The sequence below is a fragment of the Eucyclogobius newberryi genome, unplaced genomic scaffold (genome assembly GCF_026437365.1).
Source record: "Eucyclogobius newberryi isolate DKJ021-1_F unplaced genomic scaffold, fEucNew1.0.hap1 SCAF_24, whole genome shotgun sequence".
NCBI classification, from domain to species: Eukaryota; Metazoa; Chordata; class Actinopteri; order Gobiiformes; family Gobiidae; genus Eucyclogobius; species Eucyclogobius newberryi.
In genome coordinates this window covers 485174-512500 of record NW_027315879.1, presented here as the reverse complement: position 1 = coordinate 512500, position 27327 = coordinate 485174, and the positions used below count along the sequence as shown (strand labels likewise).

Sequence of the window (27327 nt, the reverse complement as noted above, 5' to 3'; positions counted from 1 at the left end):
TTTCTAATAACCAAAGCATGTTTTTATGAATAGAAGTTAAGCAATACTTAATTCTTAGCGTTAGCCTTATCCAGGTAATACAAATAAAAAAACACTCCTCTTTGGTGTGTTTGTAGTCAAGGTAACGTTTGACACATCACATGTCTCCATCACATGTCTTGGCTCGGATTGATATGAAATCAGCCGCTTTCACTTCAACACAAATATAGTTTTTATTCACAGCCAGCAGCTCATTCTGAGTTGTTTTGGATGTACCTTTTGTACACAGACGTCTGTAGATGCAGTTTTAAGAAGTAAACACGGAAAACAAAGCGTGTGGCACTTCCGCGTAGGCGCGCGCACATGTCTGTGTCTCCAGCGTAAACAGCGTAGCTCCGTGGCGTACCTGCTACGTGAAAATGGGCGGTGGAGAAAGCGCCCCTCTCAGAGTATTTTCCTATGGCATTTTCCATAGTGACGTAGGCTAAAATCCTGATTTAAGTTCAAACTGGACCAATATTCGTCAACAAGATTTACTCTCTGACACCTTTTATAAACTCTACCCCCGCCGGGACCGGAACATGTAAAGCTAAAAAACTACTGACTTAACTCTTCACTGAAATATCGGCCAAAGCTAATGCTAAGGGGAAACTAAAGCGCTCGCCTCCCATATACTGTGAACAAATAGATATGGAAACAGATGTGAAAGGAGCCGAAAACACCCTATCCTCACCCTCAAACTCTGTGCAACCTCCGAAAAGAATTAAGCCAAACGAAACCGTGGACTCGGAGCCAGTTTACGTTGCTACTGTTTTGGCGTCAATCAAGACCCAGTCTGAAGACATCCAGGCTCTCCAAGCGCTGAAAACAGACACGAAGAAAGATCTGAAAGATAACACGCTGACCCTTATCATCCTCGCCAAGTCTGTGGAGTTCAACTCATCTGAGATTAAAGATTGCAAGGAGAAAAACAAAAAGTTGGAAAGTGAAGTAACCCATCTTAAAGAGAAGAACGCACAACTGGAGAAAAGGGCAGCAGAGGTTGAAAGTCGAACAGCAGAGATGGAAAGATACAAGAGAAGATGGAACTTAAGAGTGAATGGTCTAAATGAAGACAAAGAGGAGAACACCCGAGAGCTTGTTACAAATCTTCTCCTGAAGATTGTCCCACACTGGAAGGAGAAATTGGGCTTCATTCTGGATTCGGTGCATTGCCTGGGCCCACACACTACCACCCACCCCAGACAGATCATCATGCAATTCACCATGAGGATCTACAGGGATGAGATTTGGCGAGCAACAAAAAAACATCAGATCTGCAAAGACCTCAGCATCCGATTTGTGGAAGACCTCACCAAAGAAGACAAAGAAGCAAGGAGAGCGGTTTGGCCTAAAGTGGAATACGCCAGGAAACAGGGACACAAGACGATGTTCTGTGGTCCTTATGCATACATCAACGGTCAAAGGAGCCGCGGCTCCTGAAACGGCCAAATATCCCAGCAGTTTCAGGAGCCGCGGCACCGCCATATACCCTCATGGCTATTTGACCAAGGTACTAAATTTATGATGGTTTCAGGGATCATTCAACTAAGTTCTATGATGGTTTTATAGGTTATTTGTTTGAGCACAATAGCTATTGGCAGGAGGGTGCTCAAATTTGTTGTTATACGGTAATTCTTACACTTCCTGTTTACACTTTTGACGCCAGGGGACTTCATAAAATGTCACTTCCCTTGTAAACAAAAGCAAACTGAACCATGCATTGCACATCAATCAAATCGCAAAGAGCCTTGCTGTTTCCAAATGACCAATATCCAATGACATAGAGCATCTCAGGAATACCCCCAACAATAGACTAGTTCTAATAAATGGTCACTTGGTGCAAATGGCTGAACGTTTTTTCAGCTAAAGCATAAAGACAGCCTGTCAGAGGGAGGGGCCATGCTATAAATCCCACTGTCCCGAGAAGATGTAATGTAGATGTAAGGGGGAATGCTCAAGAAGATATTAGTGCAAGTTATCAAACAGTTGTCTGGTCGCTTAGGTCGATACTTTTGAAAACTCTAGTTTGGTTCCAAAACACAATTTTTTCTTTTTGTTTATTTTGTACTTTTGTTATATTTATTTGTGATTCCATTTGAATACTTTCTGAGTGTTACTGAATCAAAATCACTACCAAACAGAATTATAAATTATGTACAATCCTTTATTTATCAAAGAACAAGACATTTAAACTTCAAATGATCTTCTACATCAAAAATAAATTGTAGCCAAAATGCATTTGCACACTAAGCATTCAATTTCTTAAAGCACTTTACAAAAGATTTGCAATTATTTAAAGAGAATAATAATAACACTAAACATGCTCCACAGGAATGTAAGACCAAAATTATATGTAAATAATGAAAAACCTTGCCTACTCTAACCACTCGAACAAATCATAGAATTTCCTTTTTTGCTTGAATGATAGTTTATAATACTGGTCAATTTGCTTATACACTGAACAAGTTCAATTACAACAACTCTATCCCTGATAAAACATCTCCAGATGTTTAAAAATAATAACATGTAAGACTTATCCTCCTAGACAAACGGTTAACCCATATCTACAAATAGCAAGTTTCAAAACTAGTAGCCATATTCATGTTTGGAAAACCAATGCTTTATAAATTGAACTATGTACACTTTACTATCAATATCCACAGACTCAAGAAAGGGTAATAAAATATGTGCATTAACATTTTGTTGTTCATACATCTTGATCAAGAATTTTCTTACAAGTAAAACCATAGGTTTCACAACCAAAAAACTAGAAATATCTACAGACTAATTAACACAGATGGAGAGTGACATTTGCTCCCCATCCGTCATTTATTTCCAACAGTTTGTAAAAAAACAGTTTTCTATTCAGAACACAAATTATAAATGTTTCTTCACATTCCGCATAACATTATGCACATTATATATTACATACATTATGCACCCAAACTTAATTTCTGGTGTTTTTACTTGTTTCGCATGCATCCTTTTTATGTCCCTTTTAATCAATAGCGGCAACCATTACAAATGAAAAGGAGTCTCACTTTGCATTCAGTTAAGTATTTGCAAATGTAGAGTTCTTAGGGTAGGTGAACATTTTAAAGTTATAAAGCATAGGTAATTTTGCAGTTATCTTAAACCTTTTATTCTCAGTTGCAGAACTTTTTCTTCTCTGTCAACAAACATATGAAAAGAAATCAAATAAAAAAAATATATATTAGTTACAACCTCTAATATAATATGAAGCAGTTGTAACATGCTAAACACCATTCAGTATACAAATTAGTATGTAAAACAATGTCGACCAATAATCCAAGATTTTTTTCGCGTACATACATCTCAAATCTAATACACATAATGTCTGCAAACTCTAAAACACAAGTTATAAATCATTGACCAATAATAATCATAAATGATCACATACACATAGGAGACTCACAGTACCTCAAAACCTATGTTTAGACCAAGTTCATGTTCCTACAAGTGAAATAACTATGTGTGAAAATCCTGTTTCCAGCCCGTCACGGGTCAGATCCAGAGTGCTTCCACATTAAATATTTACCTTAGGGGTGTTATGATCCTGTCCTGAAAGTTTGTCATATGCCCCGCATCTGTCAGTCATAGATATGTTGTTTTCATGGAACCGCTGGCTGATGTACTTCCGGTACCGATCGCAGTGTGCTTGCGTCATCCTTTCAGCACCACAGGCTATGGCCTCTGCATTCTGCAGCACAATTAATAATATATTATTAGATCAGCATATAAACATGGGGATAAAAGGGACTCCATCAATAATTCAAAGTTTGGCACTACTTAAATTATGACGAGATTGTATTTTTGTGACAGATCTTGTTAAAAAGGATGTTTTATTTCATATGTGGAATACATCAGCAATACGAATGGCTAATTTTATTTTATTTCTAGCATTCTCTGAGAGACTCTAGCCCAAAGGCAACATTGCAGCATGGGTCAGATTTTAAAAACATAACTTTCCAGTGTAGTTTCTAACATAAAGTTTAGAGTGAAGATGCCACAGCTGGACAGTTCAGTTTGCACGCTGCTGCTCCATTCAGATGCTTGCCATCCACGAAGCTGCTCAGGGTTCTTGTCACTGCGGTACTCCATATAGCGTCTACACAAATTAATACAGGACAAACAATTAGTGCTTATTATGTACATTAGGATTCAATGACAAAAAGATGTTGGTATATTTACTTTGCAATAACTGATCATTCTCATGTCAAATAAATTCTAACTGTTATGTACCATCTGCTTATCTTTTGAATAAATGCCAAGGCAGTGTGTACTTACATCCAACGATCACAGAGCTTGTTGGCTCCTTCTGTGTAGCTGGTGGATTTGGGGTTTAGCACAGAGACCTTCCTCTCTGCTATGTCTGCAACAAGGAGCATCCAGTGCTCTCCACTGGCATCGTATCCTGGTCTGAAATTCTCACTGGCTCCATAGCAGAACGGAATGAGGATGTATTTAAACAGCCCAAACTGCACCTATTAGTAAAGGGTATAATGCAACTTGTTTTAGATAAAAATCAAAAATCAAATATAACATATAATGATTTTAATATCCGGCCTTTAAAATCAGCATATCTTATTATCTTCAAATAAAACACAGAACCTTCTCTGCATTCCCTCGCCCGCAAACATATTCCATTGATCTGACCCTTTTATATTGTTAAAATAGCCTCCACCTTACAACAAATAAGACAAACACTTCTTGTTTGCTAACCTGTTTGAACAGGACTTGTCTGTACTTGCCAAGGTGGATCATCTGTGCTACATAGGCATCCAACGGACGTACCGAGGGATTCTCCAACTGGAGAAGCTCAGGAGGAATCATTATTTGATATACAATCTATTTTGGCTATTTTAGGTAAAGACTTAGAAAATCTGCTATTTAGTCTATTTAAAAGGAAATATATCTGTAATCTTACGTAATTTCTAAATGGCTCTTTAAATCATGTCACTATATTTAACACATTAACCATATTATTATGTATACATGTACCAACATATTTTAAAGGAGAACAACAAAATGTATCTACACCACACAAGCAAGGAAAAACGTTCAATGCTGCACATTTTGTTTTATGTTAATTGTCAAACACATAGACATGCATTGTATGAACAAAAAACATTTAAGGGGAAAACAATAATGTGTTACTCTAAAGCTTATAAAGAGTTACTTTGAAAATACAGTGTAAAACCACTATCCAGTAAGTCACCATTTTGGTACCCAAAGGTGTTGTATTTCACAATTGTTCCTTCAAATTAACAAATGTATTGTTTGATTTTATTAGAAGACAATGTACTGCAATATATGTAAATTTCACACATCTGACAGACACCAGACAAGTAATAACATGAGGAAAATATCCATGACAACCACTTTCACCTACAGGTTCATTGTCTATGGGCCCGAATAATTGCAGTAAGTGGTATTTCTCTGTATTTGGTAACTTAGGGAGACAAAGCTTGGGTAGAAAATGTTCGTGGGGAGGGGGGCTTGATGAATTAAAAACACTCAATAAAACACAATTGACATACATTGACATGTCTTGCAGGCCCACATTAATGTCCCACAAGCCTAACTGGACAGATGTATATTAATATACATGAGTTGGTGTAAAAGTACCCCAATAAATGTCCTATTTATTAGTATTCGATAAAGAGAAACACAACTAGGCCATGAATAAGATAAGATAAGATAAGATATTCCTTTATTGTCCCACATGGGGAAATTTCATTGGTGCAACGCAGGTAGATACAAAGGTAGATACAGAAGAACAGATCACTTATAGGAAGTCTGAAAAACATTTTCAGTAGAAGATCTCCTATAAATAAATAAAAACTCCCATAGACAAATAAATAAATAAATAAATACCATTGCATATGATCCCGACGGTAATTGCACATAAATATGTGTCACGACAGCACATAGATTGCACATGAATTTCACAGTAATTGCACATGAATTCCAACAGCAATTGCACATATGACAGAATTGCACATGGTTAGGTCAGTATTGCGAGTGTTCAGGACTAACAGTGTTTATTATAAAGTCTGACAGCAGCAGGAAGGAAAGACCTACGGAACCTCTCCTTCACACAGCGAGGGTGGATCAGTCTCTCACTGAAGCTGCTCTCCAGAGCGGACAGAGTGTCCTGCAGGGGGTGACACTCATGGTCCAGCATAGATGTGAATCTAGCCAGGACCCTCCTGTCCCCCACCTCCTGCACCGAGTCCAGAGCGCAGCCCAGGACGGAGCTGGACTTCTTGATGACTCTGTCCAGCCTCTTCCTCTCCCTCTCTGTGATGCTGCTGCTCCAGCAGGCCACACCGTACAGGAGGGCCGATGCCACCACAGAGTCGTAGAAGGTCTTCAGCAGTGGCCCTGTCACTCCAAAAGACCTGAGTCTCCTCAGGAGGTAGAGCCGACTCTGGCTCTTCCTGTACAGTGCGTCTGTGTTGTGAGTCCAGTCCAGTCTGGGGTTCAGATGAACACCCAGGTACTTGTATGAGTCACTCTCTCAATGTCCCGTCCCTGGATGTTCACTGGTGAGGGGGCAGTGGGGTGGCGTCTGCGGAAATCCACCACCATCTCCTTGGTCTTCCCGATTAACAGGCATATACAACCATTCAAGCATGTAATAACAAGCCAGTATTATTAGATTATTAGATTCATTAGCTTTTAGCTATTATTTATTCTTAATAAAGTAATATGAACTGCAATTTATAACAGATGAACATATTATAGATCATTTTAAAGTTTATAACAATAATGTAGAACTTTCATATCATATATATATATATATGAGTTTAGTGCAGGTAAGAGCTAGGTTAATGTACAACGTAAATGCTAATATTAGTCTATGTCAAATCGTGCAGATTATCAATCTGATCAATTTGGTAAAGAGTACGATGATACTTACATCATCATTCAACCATTCACCAGGTGAAAGACCCTTGATGTCCTTATTGAGGATGATGCTATTCATTTGGACTGTGTCGAGGTTTATCATTTCCCCAGGGGGAAAGCACTTGAGATGATGTGGCCATCCCATCTCTACTGCTGCCAGAGCGTCCTCTGCGCTGCCTCCAAGCATCAGTCCACAGGCAATCATGGCCTGCCGTGTGGGGTGTACTATGCGGACCCGCAGGTGACCCTGCAGAGATATCACAGTAGCCTCAAACCTGGCCTCATCCTCTGCCCTGATGCTGAAGACCTGGGTCACTGGATCGCTAGCTCGTAGGTCAGATAGTGCTTGTGGGGTAGCAGGCATAGCAGTTGGTAACCTCATCACAGCAGACACCATCTTCAGTAGGAGCTTCCTTTCAACTTTGGGTGGAGGACATTGATTTGAAGCAGCAGGAGGAGAAGGTTTGCTGTAATCCGTGTTTGGAAACTGGCTGCTAGGCGTGGAAGGAGGCTGCTGGCCAACTGCATCACTTTGCTCATTTCCTGTTAAAGATATGACATGTATATGTTGTTGGCTTCAGATGCACTTTTGTCACTGGCCTGAGTATTGCCTATCACATAAAGACAACTTGTCAGGCATGTAACCTAAGATATGTACATACACTGTATTTTGTTTTTTTTATCAGTTAGTTTGAGTAAAAAATCATCAATAGCTGAGGATTCCTGAAAGCTCTGAAAGTATGGAAGAGTCCTATGAACTTGGATGAAGGTGATCCATATTATAAATCAATCTATTTATAGGCTTGTCCTACCTTAGGACTCTAGATTTTTCATCATTACCGGAAGATAACTAACCTATGACCAGGGAATCTTGAGATAGATTCTGGCTGACGGGTACAGCTGAAGAGATGGCTGAAGACACAGTTTTTGGCTCATCTGGGGAATGAAGAAAATCTATTCTTTTAAGGCAATAGTAGTAGAAGCATCCTAAGAGTTACACATGAAAATATGGTGCGCCATTGATAATTTAAACATCTAACCATTTGAAGGCTTTATCAAGAAACTGCTGACACTTTATGCATTCAAGCACTAAATACCATTTATCAGACTGGATGCCAGGGTGCAAAGGTCCAGTGGCTCAAGGGGCAACAAAGACTGCAGGTGTTCTGAGGGAGAAGCATGTAGTCGGACCAGGGGTGGGGTGTTGATAGGGGCTAGAACTTGGCACAATGTCTCTGGATCTTCTATCATACAACATAAACACATACAATATTTTTTTATTGAAGCAGTTATTGTTTTTCAATTTACAGCAGAGAAGTGATAAAGAGGAATACTAGCCTCTGCAGTTGAGCTCTTGGGTGTTCCCATCCTCGGTAATGACCGCATGTCCCATCCTTTCCCAAATTTCTACCAAGGTGCATGGTGCAGCCAGCCTCTCAGAAAAGAAGCGCATTGGGGCTTCTGCCACAAGGCCAGCCAGTTTCTTGGTCAAATGAGTGGCCATTCTATGTTTCTCAGGTCCTGATTTTACCGCTCTGGTGTCATAGGCCACAGTCAGAAGCTGAAAAGAGCCCTAGAAATAGGATTTTGTTCCCACTATCTGGGCACTACTTTTTGAAAAGTTTTTCTGGGACCCAAATATATGAAGAATCTTCGACAAAAAGTTCTCCGCGAACACCCTTGCAGTATTTGAGAAAATCGTTCCGAAAGTTGACAGTTTCCTCTAAATTTGGTTTGGAATATACCACTTTTTGGCAGCCTGTCATCTTGTAACCATTAGGCATGTGACTATGAAGTGTAATGTAATGTAATGTAAGTCATCTGCATTACTACTTTCTACACATTCCTGAAGTCCCAGTCAATTATCTTAATTGACTTAGAAATACAGACATAGTAAAAACACACTTAGAAACCCGTCATTCCATATTCATTGAGGCTAGGACAATAATATTTGCTTGAGTGATCAGTACCACTCCCCACTTCACATTCCCAAAGTTTCAGTTATTAATCTTAATCTAGACTTTTTGCTCAAAATTCAGAAATTCTAGGTCTGGTGATGACCTGCTAGTGCTCAGTTACTTATCTTTTATTTTAAATTAATGTATTTATAACTCATCAGTCAATCTGTATCTTCATATCAATGTTTTATTCATGTTTCACAATAACATTTACAAGAGCCTAAGACAATATTTCTAAATTTAAAACCATTCTGTGTTGAACTTAGACAAACAAACATTCTTTCAAATCTCAGGTCCAAGTCACTGTCCTCTGCATCATTGTCTTCCATCATGATGACTTCTTCCTTTGAGGTGTCAGTGTTTTCAAGGTTCTCACAATTGGAATGTGACAACTGAGCCTTGTGGCAAGAGCACCGGCCACCAGTGCAGCCACTGGATTTACAAGAACAGTGAAGACATTCAAGAACAGATTTAGGGGCCTTCGTCATCCACACTATTTCTAGCTCACCATCTTTTACCTTCCAACCATTTCCATCGGGGCCGGGAGCGCCGATAATTGGCTGCAGAGCTCTCTTATGCAGTGCAGCCTCATAGTTTGCACGCTTAGCATGCTCCATGAGATAATCTCGAGTTGGTGTTAAAGCCTGCTCGGAGGATGAATTGAGGCAAAACCTGTTGTATCGGGCTTTGTTTACATCACTTTCCTCATAGAGTGCACAGACAAACTTCTCCAGTGTCACAAATGTATTGGTACCTATCATGAAGTCTTCACCAACATTTGAGAAGGCATGCAAGAAATCCTCTTGGCTGGTCACCAATTTGACTGCTCTCTCTTTTCCTTTTCCGAAGAAAGCACTGGTTGAATCACACCCAATAAATGAGTGCAATCCGATTAGAGCAGAAGTTAGTTGAGGTCCTAATGCATTTCCAAATTCCTGGAGGTCAATCATGTGGCATGTGTTGTTAGTACCTGTGAGAAAGTAGAGCTTTGCTGAAGGCATCTTCTCCATGAGACCTAGGGCTATGATGGCTACATCTGTGTCTGGGCTACTAATTATGATTTTAGTTCATCATAGGCATTTTGAGCATGCAGCAGCAGTCTTGTATCTCCCTCTTCATGGTCACATGTGAGATTATCCATTTTGTCTACAGAGGCAACACCTCCACTCAGTTTTATCAAGTGGCACATATCTTGGTGAGTCACAAAGATCTCAATGTTGCTCCCAGCCACCTCGATGTGGGCATCCTTCCATGTCTCATAGAGAAAGTCAATCAGAGCTTCTTTATTCACACCTGAAGACAAGCACTTTTTCCACTGGTTGGGTGTTTTTTGGTTGGCACTATATATCTGCAGCAACTGGAAGCCACCACCAGCACGTCGTGACCTTTCAGCATTTTTTATGCTGATCTGAGGATATCTATCAGTAGCTAAATCAACCCTCAAGCAGTTATGCTTTCTAGCAAGGCTTATTACTTGCCCAAGTATGTGATCAGCAAGCTCTCCAAAGGTTTCTGGTAACTGCTTCATGCCCTGGATCATAGCCATAGCATCTATTAGAAGGGCACCTCTATCACCATCAGCAGACTCCAGGTATAAAAGGTCCTTGTCAACCTTAGATTCAAGAGTCGCCAAGAGAGCGGCCTTTCAGGTCTTCACTAGAGATCCATCTGTACTTGCCAATGCATATGCGATGTTACCAAGAGAGTATGTCAACATCTCCTTTAGATTTATGGCACGACTCAGACTGATGACCAACAGTCTGGCGAACAGTTGACGTTCATTTTTCAAGACTACTTTCTTTCCATCTTTGGTTTTATAGGATTTTTTCATCTGATCTCCGAATGTCTTGAGCTTTAGAGATTGTATAGGTGAGAAATAGTCTGTCTTTGAAGATAGTGTTCTGTCCTGAACAAACGCCTGAAGGGCACTTTCTCCTTTTTCACCAGCTGTAAGGATGTAGTTTTTGACAATCTCGTTGGCTACTACACCCGAGCTTATACACACCAGCTCTTCATTGTTTTGGAATGGATTGACCATGCTCTCCACTGTCTTGAGGATTGACTCCACGGCTTCTCTGTCTTTGTTCATCCGGGTCTTGTCTAACTCCCCATGACCTTGTTCCTCGGGAAGAATGCCAGCCATCATGTCGCATTGTCTAGTTATAGCTGCCCTTTCAGGATGGGAGAGTATCAATCGCTAAACAGCACCACGATTCAGAGTTATCCCAGTTATTCCACCCTTGGTCTTAGAATCTCAATTGCATGTTTGTTCAATAGTGTGGTCACAAGCAATAGATGAGAAGGTGCTGCTTTCCTGCCGTTGTACAGTCCTGTTTCCCTTTCCTGTTATATCTCTGTGATGATCGGTGTGTGTCCAATATGATGGGAGGTATCCAGCATCATTTTGACGATCATAAGCAAAGTACCAGGCCATCATGTGCCTTATAGCAGCTAGGTGCAGATCCCAATCTGACTCTCTTGTAAAAGACGGTGAGCTAGAAATAGTGTGGATGACGAAGGACTCTGCCCCTAAATCTGTTCTTGAATATCTTCACTTTTCTTGTAAATCCAGTGGCTGCACTGGTGGCTGCACTGGTGGCTGCACTGGTGGCTGCACTGGTGGCTGCACTGGTGGCTGCACTGGTGGCTGCATTGGTGGCTGCACTGGTGGCTGCACTGGTGGCTGCACTGGTGGCTGCACTGGTGGCTGCACTGGTGGCTGCACTGGTGGCTGCACTGGTGGCCGGTGCTCTTGCCACAAGGCTCAGTTGTCATATACAGACATTTGTAAGTGTTCCAATTGTGAGAACTGTGAAAACGCTGATACCTCAAAGGAAGAAGTCATCATGATGGAAGACAATGATGAGGACAGTGACTTTGACCTGAGATTTGTGTCTAAATTCAAAATTGAATGGTTTTGAATTTAGAAATATTGTATTAGGCTCTTGTAAATTTTATTGTGAAAAATGAATATACAATATTGATATGAAGATACAGATTGACTGATGAGTTGTAAATACATTAATTTAAAAGAAAAGTTGTAAGTCTAACTTATACGGCTACAAGAGGAGGATGGAGGAGCAGCTGCAGCAAAAGAACATTCAGGGAGTGTGGAGGAGCCTGAAAACCATCTCGGGCTTCAAAATCCCCCCTGCCCAGACAGAGGGGGATCTACAGTGGGTGATTGATTTAAATGCTCACTTCTTGAGGTTTGATCGGTCACCCGCCCCTCCCCCTGCACAGCTGCATGCTCCCTCTTCCACAGCTGGACAATGCCATGCATCTGTTCCTCTTCGCTTCTCTGCCCCGGACCATCAGCTCCCCACTTCGCCTGGACTCACCCATCCCCCCAGCATACGGTCCCCCTGCCAACCACTGACTGTCACAGCAGCACAGGTGAGGAGTGAGCTGAAGAGGATTAAAGTGAGGAAGGCAGCAGGACCTGACGGCATCAGCCCCAGGCTCCTTAAGTCCTGCGCAGATGAACTGTGTGGAGTTATGGAGCATGTCTTCAACATGAGCCTGAAGCTGAGGGTGGTACCACAGGTCTGGAAGACCTCCTGTCTGGTACCTGTGCCCAAGACACCGCGCCCCAAAGACACTGGAGCGGCTAGTCCTGGACCACCTCCGCTCCACCGTGGGCTCAGCCATGGACCCGCTGCAGTTTGCATATCGGCCTGGCATCGGAGTGGAGGACGCCGTCATCTCCCTGCTGCACCGCTCTCTCTCTCACCTGGAAAAGCCTGGCAGCTCTGTGAGGATTCTGTTCTTCGATCTTTCCAGCGCCTTCAACACCATCCAGCCGCTGCTCCTGAGGGACAAGCTGGAGACTGCTGGTGTGGAGTATGACCTGGCAGAGTGGATCCTGGACTCACAGACCGACCCCAGTTTGTGAGAGCACGGAACTGTGTGTCTGACACTCGGACCTGCAGTGTGGGGGCGCCCCAGGGCACTGTCCTCGCGCCCTTTCTCTTCACCCTCTACACTGCAGACTTCAGACATGACACGGACAGCTGTGTCCTGCAGAAGTTCTCTGATGACTCTGCCATCATCGGACTCATCACGGACGACGATAACGCGGAGTACAGAGGACTGGCGCAGGACTTTGTGGACTGGTGTCAGCGGAACCACCTCCTCATCAACGCGGGGAAGACCAAGGAGATGGTGGTGGATTTCCGCAGACGCCACCCCACTGCCCCCTCACCAGTGAACATCCAGGGACGGGACATTGAGAGAGTGGACTCATACAAGTACCTGGGTGTTCATCTGAACCACAAACTGGACTGGACTCATAACACAGACGCACTGTACAGGAAGAGCCAGAGTCGGCTCTACCTCCTGAGAAGACTCAGGTCTTTTGGAGTGACAGGGCCACTCCTGAAGACCTTCTACGACTCTGTGGTGGCATCAGCCCTCCTGTACGGTGTGGCCTGCTGGAGCAGCAGCATCACAGAGAGGGAGAGGAAGAGGCTGGACAGAGTCATCAAGAAGTCCAGCTCCGTCCTGGGCTGTGCTCTGGACTCGGTGCAGGAGGTGGGGGACAGGAGGGTCCTGGCTAGATTCACATCAATGCTGGACCATGAGTGTCACCTCCTGCAGGACACTCTGTCCGCTCTGGAGAGCAGCTTCAGTGAGAGACTGATCCACCCTCGCTTGTGTGAAGGAAAGGTTTCGTAGGTCTTTCCTTCCTGCTGCTGTCAGACTTTATAACAAACACTGTTAGTCCTGAACACTCGCAATACTGACCTAACCTAATACTGATTCTAATTCTGTCATATGTGCAATTGCTGTTGGAATTCATGTGCAATTACTGTGAAATTCATGTGAAATTCATGTGCAATTACTGTCGTGATCACATGCAATGGTATTTTTGTATTTATTTATTTATTTGTCTATGGGAGTTTTTATTTATAGGAGATCTTCTACTGAAAGTGTTTTTCAGACTTCCTATAAGTGATCTGTTCTTCTGTATCTACCTCTGTATCTATGTATCTACCTCTGTATCTATGTATTTCCCCATGTGGGACAATAAAGGAATATCTTATCTCATAAGTAACTGAGCACTAGCAGATCATCACCAGACCCAGAATTTCTGAATTTTGAGCAAAAAGTCAAGGTTAAGATTAATAACTGAAACTTTGGGAATGTGAAGTGGGGAGTGGTACTGATCACTCCAGCAAATATTATTGTCCTAGCCTCAATGAATATGGAATGACGGGTTTCTAAAAAGTTGTGAATTTCGAAAATTATGAGTGTTTTTACTATGTCTGTATTTCTAAGTCAATTAAGATAATCGACTGGGACTTCAGGAATGTGTAGAAAGTAGTAATGCAGATGACTTACATTACATTACATTACACTTCATAGTCACATGCCTAATGGTTACAAGATGACGGGCTGCCAAAAAGTGGTATACACCTCAATATGTCTAAATTTAGAGGAAACTGTCAACTTTCGGAACGATTTTCTCAAATACTGCAAGGGTGTTCGCGGAGAACTTTTTGTCGAAGATTCTTCATATATTTGGGCCCCAGAAAAACGTTTCAAAAAGTAGTGCCCAGATAGTGGGAACGGAACTGAAAGATACAGCTCTCTGACTGTGGCATCAAGTTACCTGCATATTCAAATAAAAACAGTGAATTAAATTGTATGAATTTTGTTTTAGACTATGGGAGTGGTTGGATCATGTGTCTAGGTTTGAAACAAATACCCACCATAATTGAAACAGAGGATCTTGCGTTGCCAGTAACTCTGTCACCATGTCTGTAGTAGGACCTTGTCCACCTCTGGGCACAGGCTTCTGGCACAAAGAGGTCTTGGCCATTGGCTTTGCGAAGAGCAAAGACATTGACCTTTCCACCATTGGCATACATCTCCACATTGTCAGCGCCCTGGGCTACAGGACACATTTGGCCAGCCGCAATCTGTTTGCAACCAAGGCAGTTGCGGGAGGGGTGAGATACGACTCGTAGGGTTCCATTTCTGGCTCTCCCCTGTACTTCACAGGATGCTTGGCTAGCATGATGAATTTGGTGGCACGCCCTGCCCTCATGCTGCCAATGAACACCAGCAGGTTGTGGAAGAATTGTGTTTGATCATCCGGTTGATCGACTCAAGACGGTTGTTGGTTGAGTTTCCGAGGCCGACATGACAAGAGAGTCGATATACCCACAGCTTTCTTGAGGCATCCCAATTTTTCATTTAGTAACTCATCACTGGTGAAAATCTGTCCTGGTCGAGCTTGCTTTTGATGCACTGATAATGTGCCTCATTCTTGGCGTGCACCAGTTCTTGTAAGATGTCTAGAGCAGGGGCTCCTAACCTTTTTTCTCTCCAATTCCCCACTTTTTAGTGAGCCAACTCTCCATTTCCCACCACAGCATCGGTCTTTGACAAATTCGATTTTAACCCATGCAGTGTTTAGTACGTAAATATACGCTTTGCTTTTTTGTGCCATTTTACGGCCCTTAATTTTTGTTTGCATATATTATATTTTTTACTAACAGTTATCACATGGAAGTTTTTTTCTAAATGTATTTGGCCATAAAAAATATACAAAACATGCAACACTAGACGCACCGGTTAATGAGATCTTTGCATTTGTTTTGCCTTAACGTTCGGTTCCACTTTTGAAATGGCGCAGCGCAAATCAGATTCAAGGTCAATCAGGCGGTTTCGCGATTTGGTTTTGATCTCAACCATGCTCGAAAATGCCGACTCGCACAGGTACGTGGAGGGAAATGCAACCAGTGGTGTGAGCGTCGCCACAGCAACGCGAGGATACGAACTATGCATAATGGCCCAGAATGCGTTCAGGCTTTTCTCCTCAAAAACAGCCTTTGCTGCGGTTGTTTGTGTTATTAAAACAGTCTGTAAATGGTTGGGATTTGAAATTTGGTTGAAAATTTGGAAAAATTGGTTGAAATTGAAATTGGTGGAATTTTGAAGCGGTGGGTCTTCTGTCCGACCGGTCATTCCCCACTTGGCAACTCCGCCATTCCCCACCAGTGGTCCAGAGCATCTTCCTTTGTTTCTAGTTGCAGATCCATTCTGTCACATGTTACCTCCCGCTTGAAACTTTGGAGGGTGTGGAACCGGCACAGGCGCATCAGTGCGTTGGGGCAAACCTTTTCAATGCATTAGGTTAAGATCTTTGTCAGTCATGATGGTTTTGATATTCTCACAGGGATGCTCATTCTCTGATTGGAAGGAGCTCATCATGCTTTCAAGAGAACACAGAGAGCTGTTACTTCGGATGCCCCATTCCCGTCCTCCACCAGGAACACATACAGTGGCATCCTACAGTTGTTGAGTTTGGAGGTGCCGTCAATGAAGACGATTTCTGGATACCGGCGTATGCTCTCACGCATGTACTCGCGTAACCAGTTCATGTATAATCACACAAAATCTTATATTATTTTTGTTTAATATTATGTTCAACATGCCTGGTGTTTGTTGTGCTGTCAGTGTCCTCCAGCCCCCTTCTTCTTCTTCTTCTTCTTCTTCTTCTTCTTCTTCTTCTTCTTCTTCGTGTTCCCTTATATTCCCCCTATAAATGTGATGGACGTGACTTCCTCTTCCCTTCTGTTATTTCCGTGCGGGGAAGAGGTCAGTCATCCCTCGGGTCGTCCTTCATGTTTTGTATGTAGTGTGCTGATTTAATTGTGTTGGATCCCTTTTAGTTTGGGCTGGAGTTGCCTCGTGGCACGTTTGACTTTATTTTTGTGTTTCTGTTTACCAGAATAAATGGATAAAACCGTGTCTCGTGGCCACTCAATTAATCCACAACGCAGGAACCATCCGGTCACACTCGTCTTGGTAGAACAGCGTCTGAAGGACTCCTTCGCTGTTGGATCTTGACTCTACCGCCTGAAAAATATAAGTCACTTTTTGAGTATATAATGTCAGGTCAAGAAAACATGTGTGTTGTAAAAAAATGGGATGGATCGGAGGTCAAATTAATATTTTTTTGGTCTTGACCTGTGATCCCATAACCATGCAACATTTTAAAGAACTTACTAAATTGGTGACCCTGTGACCTTAACCCTTGGTATCTTTGTGCCTAAAAAGGTGATTGCAACCTTTCCTGGTCATTTGACCGCGGTTTGGGGGAAAAGATTGAGGGATATTGCTTACCAGGCATTTCAATTGACAAACACTGCATATCTCAAGCAATGTTAAAAAATGGGATACGGTTAGCTAGTGGTCCCGGGGACCATTTTGTGGGAGAAATTTATTTAGCTGAAAATGATGATCAGTTGATACTCAAAACAAATTTAAAGTTTTAAAATGTTTCAAATTGCTGTCAAAATATGAATTTAAATGACCATATCCCCATGCTTTTCAGTGGCCAAACATATGCCTTATGTACGCAGTTATTTTTTGTGACGGCTTCATAAATTCCATCAAGGCGTTTATTAGATATAGTGCAACAATGAAATTCTAAGGTGATCCCCTATGACCTTGACATTTGACCCCATGACTAATCTGTGAAGGTTGGACGAAAAACTGTCAATCATTCAGTAAATACTGTGTCAACAAAAATCAAGGACAACCGCAATTGACTAAATGAGCCACTGTAAGACCTGCCGACTTGAAACACACAAATATTCTAGAGTAAACAACCTGTCGATTCCTTGTCCTCCAACCACAAAATTTGCAACGGTAACAAAATATATATTTTTTTCATTCTATAAATCTATTACAGGTAGTAATATTTTGTATTATGACATATATTTTAATATTATGGATAATGTTTAGGTTTAGAACTTGTTTGATTATTTATCTATGCATAAGACCTTCTCCTCCCACCTCCACAACTGCACCTCCCTCCTCACTGGCGGGACTCCAAATGGTCCAAAACTCCGCTGCCCGCCTCCTCACCCACACCCTCCTCCTCACCCACACCCGCCTCCTCACCCACACCCGGTCCCGTGATCACATCACTCCCGTTCTCCGCTCTCTCCACTGGCTCCCCATCAAGCAGCGCATAAACTTCAAAATACTCCTCCTCACCTTCAAAGCTCTTCACCACCTTGCCCCCCCCTACCTGTCTGACCTCCTCATCCCCCACCGCCCCACCCGAGCTCTCCGATCCTCCTCCTCTCTCACCCTGACTGCACCAACATCCCGACTCAAAACTTTTGGCGACAGAGCATTCTCCCGAACAGCACCCCGACTCTGGAACTCCCTCCCCCAACCTGTCCGCCACTCTCCCTCACTCACAACATTCAAATCCCGCCTAAAAACATACCTCTTCACCCAAGCCTATGACCTCCCCTACCCCTAGCCTCCTCTACCCCATTGCCTACTCTTCTACCCCCTGTTACATCCCCATCTTTTTCTTTCTACTTCTTCTGTCTTGTTTATTTTATCGGTTCTTTTTTCGGACTGTGTATATTATTGTATTGTACGTGCTGTCCCCCCCTGTCTGTAAATACCCCCCCTTTTTGTATATGTCAAAGCGTCTTTGGGTCATTGAAAAGCAATGAAATATAAATAAAAGGTATTATTATTATTATCATTATTATTAGGATACTAAGTATTCACCTGGCTGACTCTGCAATAGAGATGTGACATCTTCTACGGACATCATCCTCTGCACCAATGTTATGGAGGTCCTTGAGCGTGACCTTGAGGGTACCTTCCCTGTAAGTCCCATGAGATGTTGCTGTATCCTTTTCTTGTTACCACCCAAGGAGAGCATCGCTTTAGCATCATCACGGGTCTGAGGATGGAGAAGTCTTTTCTTAGGCATGTGCTGGAAGACGGTCTGAAAAAAAGAATCAAAACATGGCTTATGATTTTGATGGTTTATTTCAAGAGTTCCCAACATCATTGATTACTTTACAAAGCAATACATTGACCAAAGATATTGCTAATGTTTTTCTTCAGATATCGCTGCAAGTATTTACAAAATTGGAATAAAATCTACAGCCAATAGATCTCAAATTAACTAGGAAAAAACAAAAATTACAAATTCTTCAGAGAAACATACTTTGTCAATTGAATGGTTGTGTTCAAGACAAATCTCCTTGACGACCAGGCACTCCCCATCATCTGTCGTTGACAACCGAATGCGTGCACCACATTTATTTCTGAATGTGCTGGACAAAACACACAAAAATACAAATATTGACAGGGTCAAACTGATAATTTTTTTGACAGGGTGTCTGCCGAGTATCCTGAGCATATCATATTGAAGCAAATAACACATTTATTTGGTGGGATGACTGTGTAATGGACGGAAGGGCAATTTTGGGGCTACCTTGTGTATAAATAGAATATTATCTTTTCACAAGTTTTAATTCAGTCTCTGAATCTGAATTTATACAGTACAGATACCCCTCCATCATATACAGCTTATATATATATATATATATATATATATATATATATATATATATATATATATATATATATTAGGCCATGGTTCTTTGATTTATAATACTTGGATGACGTTTTTTTAAAAGGAAAACCTCCACTGGGTGGGTGGCAAAAAAATATTTTTAAAAATCAATCGTCACATATATACTTATATTTCTGACCCCGATTGAGTTTTTTTATGATGCCATAATGAGGTTTTTTTTAAATAAATGTTTTACATTTCATATTACAAATGTTTATGTTCCCACACCAAAATATCCATGCAATCTTTCTTTGATTAACATTGTATTTCAAGTCGATAATTTTGTGATAAGAAACCCTTATTTTCAACAAGTATATTGTTAAACATGTAATCTTTCCAACATTCTGTTAAATGTTTATCATTACAAAATGTATTTCCAACATAAACATGCAGGCCGTTTCCCAGTCCCCTTGTCCACCATGGACACATGTAGCCTTAATGTCAGATCTGGGTTGAAGGTCTTTTTCTTGAGTGTCTTTTGGGTTGCCCCAACTGTCCTTGTATGCCTGTACCAAAATACCACATAGTTCTCATCCTCAAAATTGGTTAGTTTGTTGTGAAACTGTTCAAATTATTGAAATTTTAGGTAGCCATCTTGGTAAACTCCAGCCTGTACAGCATGATCTCACGAGATCACGTTCCCAATGCGAGACTACCGTAACCCACGGCCAAATATCCCAGCAGTTTCAGCCCCCGTGCCGCCATAGCGCCCAAAACTGCTGAGATATTGGACCGCGCTGTGTCCAATATCACAACAGTTTCGGCCCCCGCGCCACGGCTCTGTAGACACTCAATTTAATGGTCCTGTAGATATACACAGTTCAAATATTCACTCATACTTGTTGGTAACTCCTTCAAGTCTTCATTGTTATCTGTGAATGCAAGGGGTCTTAGAGACTTAGCAAAACCAAAAAGTTTATTTTTATTTTGTAAAGGGAAAAAAGTGCACTTAATTTTTCTGCTGGAAACACACTCAAGGGAAGACGACATTTCCTTTTGGACTCTGGAGGACGAAGCATTGTTCCGTCATGGCACATCCAGATCAGCAGGGGTCGCTATTCTTCTAAAAAAAACTTTGGAGGCAAAATTATTAATAATATGGCAGATATTCACGGTCATTGGTTGATTTTTATTGTTAATATTGACAATGTCAAATTCATTCTTGTAAATGTATATTAGTGACAGTAAAAAATGACTAGAAGAATTAACTTAAGCATCTTAAAGTGGCACACTCAACTGAGAATATAATTTAAGGTGGAGACCTAAACCTGGTTTATGCAACTCATCCTAATATGACATTTAATCATTTTTGCAATGATTTGAACTTAACTGATGCTTGGAGACACCTTAATCCCGACATTGCTCAATTTTCATGGTTTACCCCAAACTATTCTGGAAATCTAGAATTGACCACTGGTTAATTTCAAACAATCTAGTATTTTTTTTATATTGATTGCAATATTTCTTCTGCCCCTTTGACTGACCACAGTGTTATTTATTTACATATTAAATCTAAGAATAGATCATATTCAAACAAAAACAGGAAATTTAACTCGAGTCTGCTAAAAAAAATGAAGATTATTGCAAAAACATGAAATTAATTAACAATATCGAGTGTAACTTAGAACCACGGTTAAAAAATTGGAGTTCCTAAAATTCAAAGTCCGAGAATATTCCATAAGTAGAAACATAATATTTTTTAAGTAGAAAGTTTAAAAAAGACCTTGACCGAAAAGAACATGACATTATTAACCAATTAAACTTTTACTGAAACAAACCTGTTCAGAGTGAAGATGATAAACAAACAAAAATTCTAAATTTTCAATCTACTCCAGATCAAATCTATATTCATAAAGCCCAAGGAGCGTTTATTAGATCCAGAGCAAAATGGATTGAAGAAGGAGCGAAGAACTCAGCTTATTTTTGTGGCCTAGAAAAAAGACGTTAAGAAAAAAATGACATTCAATCTTTGTTAATTGACAACATAGAAATTTCAGATGAAAAAACAATATCTTTGGAAATGTTTAAGTTTTATAGCCAACTTTACAGTTCAAAGTTCTCTCTAAAAAACTGTGAAGCTTTTCTAACTGAGATGGCCCAACACATCCCAAAAATAGATGCAGATTATAAGGAAACGTGTGAAACGTGCCCAATATCTATAGATGAACTTGATGCAGCAATTTGCAAATTATTCCCCAATAAAGCCCCTGGATGGACTCACTGGAACCTGTTACAATTATTTTTGGGAAGACATAAAAGAGTGTTTATAGCTGCAGTTAGTATGTGAGGCCTGAAATACACTATATAATTACAAAAAACTAGTTGGCCACTTAAGTTTCTTAAGATAAAGCGCCATCAGGATTATCTGTATCACCGTCTGGATGAGGCGGCCAAATGGTGAAGCAAATGAATTCTTCACAATCCGTGGCAGTGCCTGGGTCTGGGAAAGCTCAGAAATAATCATTTGTTTGGGTTAGAGATTGTTTGACGTTAAAAAGTTTCTCAATTAAAATAAAGGAGAGGTTTCGCAGGTCTTTCCTTCTGCTGCTGTCAGACTTTACAACAAACACTGTTAGCCCTGGACATGTGTCATTCAGCTTCATATTCATGTGCAATACTTTGACATAATGTCAATCATCTTGGTGCAATATTCTCTGTCCATATAAAAGCTGTAAATAAGAGAGTCACTATTGTTATTTTTATATAGTATGAGTTTTTTTTGTTTGTTTTATAAGAGCTTTTCTATAAAGAGTGTTTTTTATATCTGTTTTTTGTTATTTACTTCTGTCCCCACTCTGCGTTGCAACGCTGGAATTTCCCCATTGGGGGACAAATAAAAGCTTATCTTATCTCATCTTAAAGCTTCATTTCCCTAATCACAATATAGTGGTCAATGCAATCTTGCAATAGTTAAATACTTAATACATAATAAACTGGCTACTATAGATGCCTGTGTGGCTGATTGGTGTTGTATCCGTCTTGATAGTGCAGTAGTGGAGCAAATTAAACACCTTGCGAGGCATCAACTCATGTATCAATAAAATTGGCCAAAGCCTCAAATGCTTCATGGGGCTTCATTTAGCAATCACTATCTATCAGCAACACTTTGAAAATGTGTCAAGTTTCAATGGTGATCGGATTTACAACTATGCAGGTGGGTAGAGTAGAGTAGACAAGACAAGGCAAGTTTATTTGTAGAGCACATTTCATACACAAGGCGAGTCAAAGTGCTTCACAATAGGAAAAAAATGCATTCAAATCACAAAGACATGACAGAAATCACAAAACAGTTTAAGACCGAAAAGAGAAGAGTGCAAAGAAAATCCTTTCAGTCATATGCACAGCTAAACAAAACTGTTTGTAGCTCAGATTTGAACTATGTCTAGTGGCCAAAGCCTCAAATGCTTCATGGGGCTTCATTTAGCAATCACTATCTATCAGCAACACTTTGAAAATGTGTCAAGTTTCAATGGTGATCGGATTTACAACTATGCAGGTGGGTAGAGTAGAGTAGACAAGACAAGGCAAGTTTATTTGTAGAGCACATTTCATACACAAGGCGAGTCAAAGTGCTTCACAATAGGAAAAAAATGCATTCAAATCACAAAGACATGACAGAAATCACAAAACAGTTTAAGACCGAAAAGAGAAGAGTGCAAAGAAAATCCTTTCAGTCATATGCACAGCTAAACAAAACTGTTTGTAGCTCAGATTTGAACTATGTCTAGTGGCTAAAGCCTCAAATGATTCAGGGCGCTTCAACTGTCTCTAAACTGACATCACAACCGGAAGTTCATCAAACTTTATTCTACCAAAAAATAGTTCCCACAAATAAAATGGACACCCGAAAATATAGTTCATCTATCATTGCCTAATTTATTGAACAATGAAAGCTCAGAACCATCCCTTACAATAGAGGTTATGCAGATGACATCATTGCATTCTGAGTGGCAAAAATAACCATGAGTCAAAACACAAGAGCTGTGGCAGTCAAACAACTTCAAGGTCTACAACTTTGCTAAATATTTAGTTTGTATTGGACACTGATACAGGCTGTAGGACCATACAGTTTGGTCATCTTTCTCTTCTTAAATAAAATGTTTTGGAGTCTGTATTTTGAGGAAAATAAATATTGTGTACCCAAACATTTTGTTTTACTTTATTAATCAGTATTTTTGACATATGTGGAATTCATTATTAGGGGTCATTATTTGTCCTTTTTTTGGTACTGACAATGTTTGTGTTTGTTCTGATGCGTTTCTTAAACGTCTGTGATTGGCCACTCCTATTTTTAGGCCACTTCTATTTAAACCCCTGTCTCATCCTGAGTCACACATTTGCCTGACGAAGGCCCAGTTGCCGAAACGTTGCCTCTTCACCTGTAAATAAATTTCACTTGCAAGTAAGACAGTGCAGGATTATTTTCCCTAGTACATTTAGCATCACGTACACCTTTTCCCTACACACCTGCTACAGAATCTGATGTGTGGAGCACCGTCCTGATATCTATTTTCTATTTGGAACGGTGAAATGCAATGTTTTTTTAATCAGTATTCTCTGAATCAAGAAAATACAAAATTAATTGCATGTACAAATATAGGTAAATGTGCAGGCACATCTTTATTGACAGTAACCTTACCCCATAGTAATGTTCTTGATTCTAAACTGGGGACAAACACTTTCTCAGCACTCCCTAGTAAAAGTCTTGATTGACCTTCACCTACTTTTCTATCCCTCTCTCCCTCCCCCCTCCCCCTCAGTCCCTCAGCTGGGCTCAGAAGTTGGGCTTGTGCTTTTTGACTTCGACCATGAGGTGGTGCAGGTTGATGAGTTCCGAGCGGACCGCCAGGGCTCTGAAGGTGGGCTGGTTCAGGATCTTGTGGAAGCCGTGGTAGTACTGGATCAGCTGTGTCAGAGCACCCTGGACACAGAACATTCATTAACAGTGCTACTTTACACTTACATTTTTCATTCACTCCACACTCGGTGGTAAAATACAATTTGTAGCCACAACTGCCCTGGTGCAGACTGATCTGAGTCAGTGGCCCCTACCAACACCTAACCTTCAATCACACACCACTTTCTTGCCTAGTGTCTTGCCTAAGGACAACAGTTTGCTCGAGCCGCCCCAAAGAAACAAAAGTGGAAACCCTGTAACATGGCACATTTGCTGTAAATAAGGAAACCCATGTTCTTGTAGGAGTGGAAAGTAGGCCTGTCAAAAGAATCAATAGCAGATAGTATACTAACTGAAAATAACACTGGTATGGAAATGAGATATTCAAGGACTTCCGGTTATGGTGACAGGCTAGACATGTGCACGCGCTCTGTTGCTGCCGAAATTTGCTTTAAAATTACCGTTGGACCCACAGAATCCCAGAAAAGATCCTGGATTTGGAGTCCAGGTGTCGTAGAAACAAAATCAGACTTGTGGGGGTCCCTGAGGGAGCAGAGGGAGTATGGTATAGACACTGTAGTGTCTGTATCACTCTTCACTTCACTGCCCCAAAGGTCTCTGAAAATCTGCCCTGCGCACACAAATCCAACCTGAATTGAAAATAAACTAAACACATCAAAACTTATACAATGTGAGTGAGGCAGGGGTGGACTGGCCTACAGGGATTTTCCCAGTGGGCTGATGGGTAAATGGGCCAAGTGAGATGAGATGTCGACCTCGAGAGCCGTGCATAAAGTAAGAGAAGAGAAGGGGCGAGAGAGAGGGCGAGAGAGGGGGGAGAGCGGGAGAGAGAGGGAGAGAGGCTCAGAGAAGGGAGAGAGAGGGCGAGAGAGGGAGAGAGAGGGCGAGAGAGGGGGAGAGCGGGAGAGAGAGGGAGAGAGAGGGCGAGAGAGGGAGAGAGGGGGAGAGAGAGAGGAGAGAGAGAGAGAGAGCAAGGATATGTGACACTGTGGGAGGGCATCTGAACAGAGGAGCAATGATGGAACACGTTCAAATGTGTGACTGGTCTGTGAGCATGAAGCGAGCGTGTGATGTGCACGTGAAGGCTCTGTCGCCCACTTGATTGTATCGACCCTCACAAAGATTGTAAAGCATATTTTACTGTTGGTTTTACTGAATGAACTTTTATATTAATGGTCCATTTAACCAAGCGTTATTTCACCTCTGCCCTCCTCTTCCTAAACTTTGCGTAGCTTCCACTCAAGCTCCAGAATTTGCGTGGAAGTCCGCACATTTTCACATCACACTCTGTTTTCTGCATACTGGGCTTTATGAATGAGGCCCCTGGACTTTACTGGAGATGGGTGTTAAATGGGGGCCAACTTTGGTTTGTAAATGCACAGGTGAAAAAGTGATATCACCTGTACCAGAGGGTTCTAGTTCCTGTGTTCCTGTGTTTGTGTTCGACCAGAGAGCTTTGTAACTAAAACAGATTTACAATAATTATTTCAACAGGTTTAATACAATGGCATCTGAAAAATTACAAATAGAATGTTTTAATGTTAATGGCATATTGAATCCAATTAATATTGACATTCACAAAGATGAAAAAAGAGAAATAGATATTATATACCTACAAGAAACCAATTTAAATGACTTAGAAGATCAAAAATGTACTCAATTTGGTTATAACAGATTTTACTATTCCTCATACAGGGGCAGACATAAGAGGGGCGTGGCCACATTGATCTCAAGCAGAATAGCCTTTGAACAGAATTTTGAACACAAAGATAAAGATGGCAGAATTGTACTGGTCAAAGGAACTATTAATGGAAGTGTTTTTACATTTGAAATGACCCCACTTTCGATACTGAAGTTGTGGATTGTGATGGTAAAATGTCATGTCATTCCATCTATGTTGTTATTGTGTGCAGAGAACATGATGGTTCCTGATAAATATGGTCCTCTTTATCGGGCCAGTCATGCCTCAGGGGGTCAGGTCACCTCCGAGTGAGATAGCATGAATCTTTGCATCCGTGATGGTTGTTCTCTCTCTTTTGGAGCTGCTTTGATTGTGATGATGTGCGTATGTGTCAGTTTATGTCACTGCCTTTAAAAGGAGGAGGATGAGGTACAGATAGCCTTTGTTAGGGACAGTGATTATTTACAGTACCCGAGTAAATAAAGATCCACCTTTTGAGAAAGACAAACTCAAAGACAAAAAATGTCATTCTTCCTTGGTAGTTGTTTGCAGAAATTCCACAACAGGATCTGATTACAAACCACTCTACATGTTCAGCATGTATCCATGTGACATTGGATGTCTCAAGCTCACAAAGTACTGGTGAATCTATAAATACATTTGTATATTAATACATATTGTAGGGTTGATCGATATCTAGAGAGATATGAATCCTGCCAATATACACACTTTTTCAACCTACATAAGATCTATACTAGAATAGGCCAATTATTTTAATTTTCAACAAAGATAGGTCCAAAAGTAGAGAAGCAGACATAGGTACAATCAATCTAAGTCAGGGGTGTCAAACATACGGCCCGCGGGCAGCATTCGGCCCGCCAAACGTTTTAATCCGGCCCCCTGAACATTTTTTATTTTATTTATTAAAAAAATATATATATTCCATAGATTCATAGAACCATTGTTACATCCGTAACTTTAGTTTTTAACGCTAAAACTACAAGTCCCACAATGCCGCTGGTGGCCGCCCCTCCCCCGCACGGCTCTTCGCTGCCCTGTGTGCCAAGGGAGAAATGCTGAGGAGTAACAACGCGTGTTAGTGCACTTTACAGCACTTACGCACCTCAGAGCGAGGAAAAGAGACGTGTCGTTTTGGGAAACACGTGGAAGAAAGAAAGGAGAAGGTTTTGTGGATGTTAGAGCTGTGCTAAAAGTGGAGCTAATGTGGAGCTAACAAGAAAACTAACTTCTGTGATGATGCTCTGTGAGGGAAACATCCAAACCTCTACAAACCTGGACAGATCAGGAGCCACAGGTAAAAACACAGGTCAGAGTGTAATAAAGTATGAACATGACTGTGTCCACACTAATGTGACTGTGAACACAAACACAATGCACTCATTTGAGT

The 27327-nt window shown here is 41.1% G+C and overlaps 1 protein-coding gene across 1 annotated transcript in view; it reads right to left on the bottom strand.

Annotated features, from left to right (window-relative positions):
- Window positions 1-24069: 24069 nt before the first annotated feature.
- The window catches only part of vps52 (VPS52 subunit of GARP complex), a 96746-nt gene continuing 93488 nt past the window's right edge, over window positions 24070-27327 (bottom strand). Inside the window, exon 20 of the mRNA XM_072459616.1 lies at window positions 24070-24241. Coding sequence (XP_072315717.1) covers window positions 24095-24241 — 147 coding nt within the window. The 3' untranslated portion in view covers window positions 24070-24094. The remainder of the gene's footprint in view (window positions 24242-27327) is intronic.